The sequence below is a fragment of the Heliconius melpomene genome, chromosome 9 (assembly GCF_056956725.1).
Source record: "Heliconius melpomene rosina isolate 202511_hmr_F chromosome 9, ASM5695672v1, whole genome shotgun sequence".
In the NCBI taxonomy this organism is placed as follows: domain Eukaryota; kingdom Metazoa; phylum Arthropoda; class Insecta; order Lepidoptera; family Nymphalidae; genus Heliconius; species Heliconius melpomene.
The window spans coordinates 9,042,422-9,045,067 of record NC_140397.1 but is presented as its reverse complement, the minus strand read 5'-3'; the positions used below and the strand labels follow the sequence as shown (position 1 = coordinate 9,045,067).

The following is a 2,646-nucleotide window of genomic DNA, read 5'->3' as shown; positions in this document are numbered from 1 at the left end:
GTGTAGTTCAGTAGGTTATAACTTTTTTATTTTTTTAATGTACACATATGTTTTGTTATTTATTTTGTTTCTTTTAATTCCTTCTTCTACTTTTTTAAATTATGTGGACCCCCTCCGGGTAAAAGCCTCCTCCAAAGAATTCCATGTTTCTCTGTTGTTAGTAGTAAACATCCAATCTTTCCTGCATTTGCTACACCCTTAATTTGCCCTATACGACATTGACGACATTGACGACATACGTTACGTACTACACGTAATGTATGTCGTCTTCTTCTATTATATTTTCACCCAACCAACGTACCTCGCATAAGCCGAGAATATCGTGTTATAGGTTACGGAGCGCTGTTTTTAATTCTACTAGTTTTTCGGGTGTAGACAATGATCTCACATTTAGGGTAAAAATATATATTTTATTATTATTTCCTGCACGATTATACTTTGGGGGTTGTGGTCTGTAGCTCCCGTGGTGACCAGCCATGTTGGGAGAGTTAGTAGTAGGGGGTGGAGTGTTAGTTGCTATTTCGTTGTTGTCATACTTCTTGAGTCTTGAGGTGTTCCTGTTGTTTTTTCAGGAGCAAACTGCAGAGTGGGTCATCTTAATATATGTTTTTTTTAATTTTTGTAGGGTTACCTTTTCCCTTTTCTCCATCCGGTCTTGTTTCTTCTGGTGATACTGATAGAACTCTTTTCTTTTTGTCGTTATTTTGCATTTTGGAATTATAATTTTATCATATTTTATAATAGCCAATCTGCCCTGCTCTCTTTCTTTCTCCACTTCTCTTTGGGGCTCCCTACGCTTATTTAAAATTTCAAGTGGAAAGTATTCTTTAATTATAGAACGGTGTTGGTTCTAGTTTTTTCTTATTTTTCTGGATTTTTATTTTTAGCCCCATTGTGGTTAACGTTATAACAATAGGTCTCACCTTTTCACCCTTTTTACCAAGCCTTCTCGTGCTTCTGTCGCACTTGATGTATAATATGTTATTTATTATATCAAGAACTTTTTCCTCTAAGTCCAAATAGTTCTTTTCAATTTCAGCGACTCCAAATAGAACTAGAATTCTCTGGCTCTGATTCCTCTCTAATTCATTTATTTTCCTAGCCTGAATATCTATTTTTTGTTCTAATAGTGCATTTTTAGTTTCTAGATATGCAAATTTTTGGTTAATATTTTTGTCAATAGCCTCTTTGATGTTTTCTTGTATATTGTGCACGTCCGTTTTTTGCTGCGTCATTTCTTTTTGCATTTCTGTTAATATTTTTTGTGTCGAATAATAGCACTATTAAATGATTCTGTCCAGTCCTCAATAGATGGCGTTAGAAATATTGATTTGCTTAAATAGTAGGTACTTCTGTGATGACGTGCAATTTGTTCAAAAATAATTTAAACAAATATATTTCACTGGATTGCCACGTTGTTTTTATCACGTTACTTAATAGAATTGTCCACAATAGTTCTTTATATAAATTGAATTTCTTGAGCACTACGAAACAGCTTAAAATCGGTGACCGTTATGTTGTCATCCGTATTACACGTCTTTTTTACAAGTCTTTCACTGTTTTCTAGTGTAAACTTTATATGACTACGGTAATTTAAAGCACTTTTACTGTTTTTACGTAAGACCTGGCGATATTCACAGGAAAAAACTATTTTTTAGCACAACTAACGACGGAGCAGATGTTAACAGTAGCACTGTGGCGCCCCCACTCCATATATTATATGAAAAAAAAGATCAGGCAAACGAGCGTACGGGTTACCTGATGGTAAGTGATCACCACCGTCCACGAACTCGTGTAAAATCAGAGAAAACGTGAACGTTGCACAAATAACAGTTAACGAACGATCACATACTGTTGTTGTTGTTGGCGATATTAATATCTCTTCATTGAAATGGAGTTTTGCTGATCACACTTGTACTCGTATATTTACTCCAAGCAATAGCAGTTAGGCAGTATCCATCATCAGTGATTTCATGGCATTAACGAATCTGTCTCAATTTAATTGCGTCAGTAATGTATATGGTAAAACTAGCGACCCGGTCGCGGCTCCGCCCGCCTTAACTACTGAATTATTCATATAATGTATGTTTGCAAAGCACCTAAGATAGTGGTAAAATTAATTATTACTTAATGCAACCCGCATTTTCGTAATTCAAATAACAGAAAACTTAAACGAAAGAAATTATAAACAACAGACTACCTCCTATTCTCTTACCCAAAAATACTTAAACGAAAGATGTAACCAACTATGTCGCGTGGAAATACATTATAATTATTGGATAACTCCAAAATACGTGCAATCACTTCTAAATTTACTTTACCAGGCGTAGAATTGAAGCATTCTCTCGGCCATCTCCGTAGTAGCTCAGAACGACATCAGAGCGTTGGACCGACCGTGGTCCCAGGCAAAACCTGCTTTAGAGCAGACACATGGAAGGGGCAGTGGGAGGGGATTGGAATTGTACCCTCGGTTTCTTGAGGGAGGCTTAGATTAAGCGACCAAGGTGACTGCTCACAAGTCGGATTTGGAGGAGGATAGAAAGTCCCTCGGAAGAAGACGTCTGACCTCGGGCGGCCGGGTATGCGGAGTGCTGCTCCTTAGGTGCAGGTGACCCGATACACCGGCGCAACGGAATACGTTGGACG

At 37.3% G+C, this 2,646-nt stretch overlaps 1 protein-coding gene across 1 annotated transcript; it reads right to left on the bottom strand.

Moving 5' to 3' along the window:
- Positions 1 to 516: 516 nt before the first annotated feature.
- Positions 517 to 1,247, bottom strand: LOC146536497 (uncharacterized). The gene is made up of 2 exons (XM_085190540.1): positions 924 to 1,247; positions 517 to 579 (listed from the first exon to the last, which is right to left on the bottom strand). The coding sequence occupies exons 1-2, from the start codon at positions 1,245 to 1,247 to the stop codon at positions 517 to 519; spliced, it is 387 nt and encodes a 128-aa protein (XP_085046666.1).
- Between the last annotated feature and the right edge of the window lie 1,399 nt (positions 1,248 to 2,646).

Coding starts and splice junctions, on each gene's coding strand:
- LOC146536497 (XM_085190540.1), bottom strand. CDS start 1,247: ATGCAAAAAGAAATGACGCAGCAAAAAACGGACGTGCACAATATACAA. Junction 580..923: donor TTGGTAAAAAGGGTGAAAAG/GTGAGACCTATT, acceptor CCCACTCTGCAG/TTTGCTCCTGAAAAAACAAC.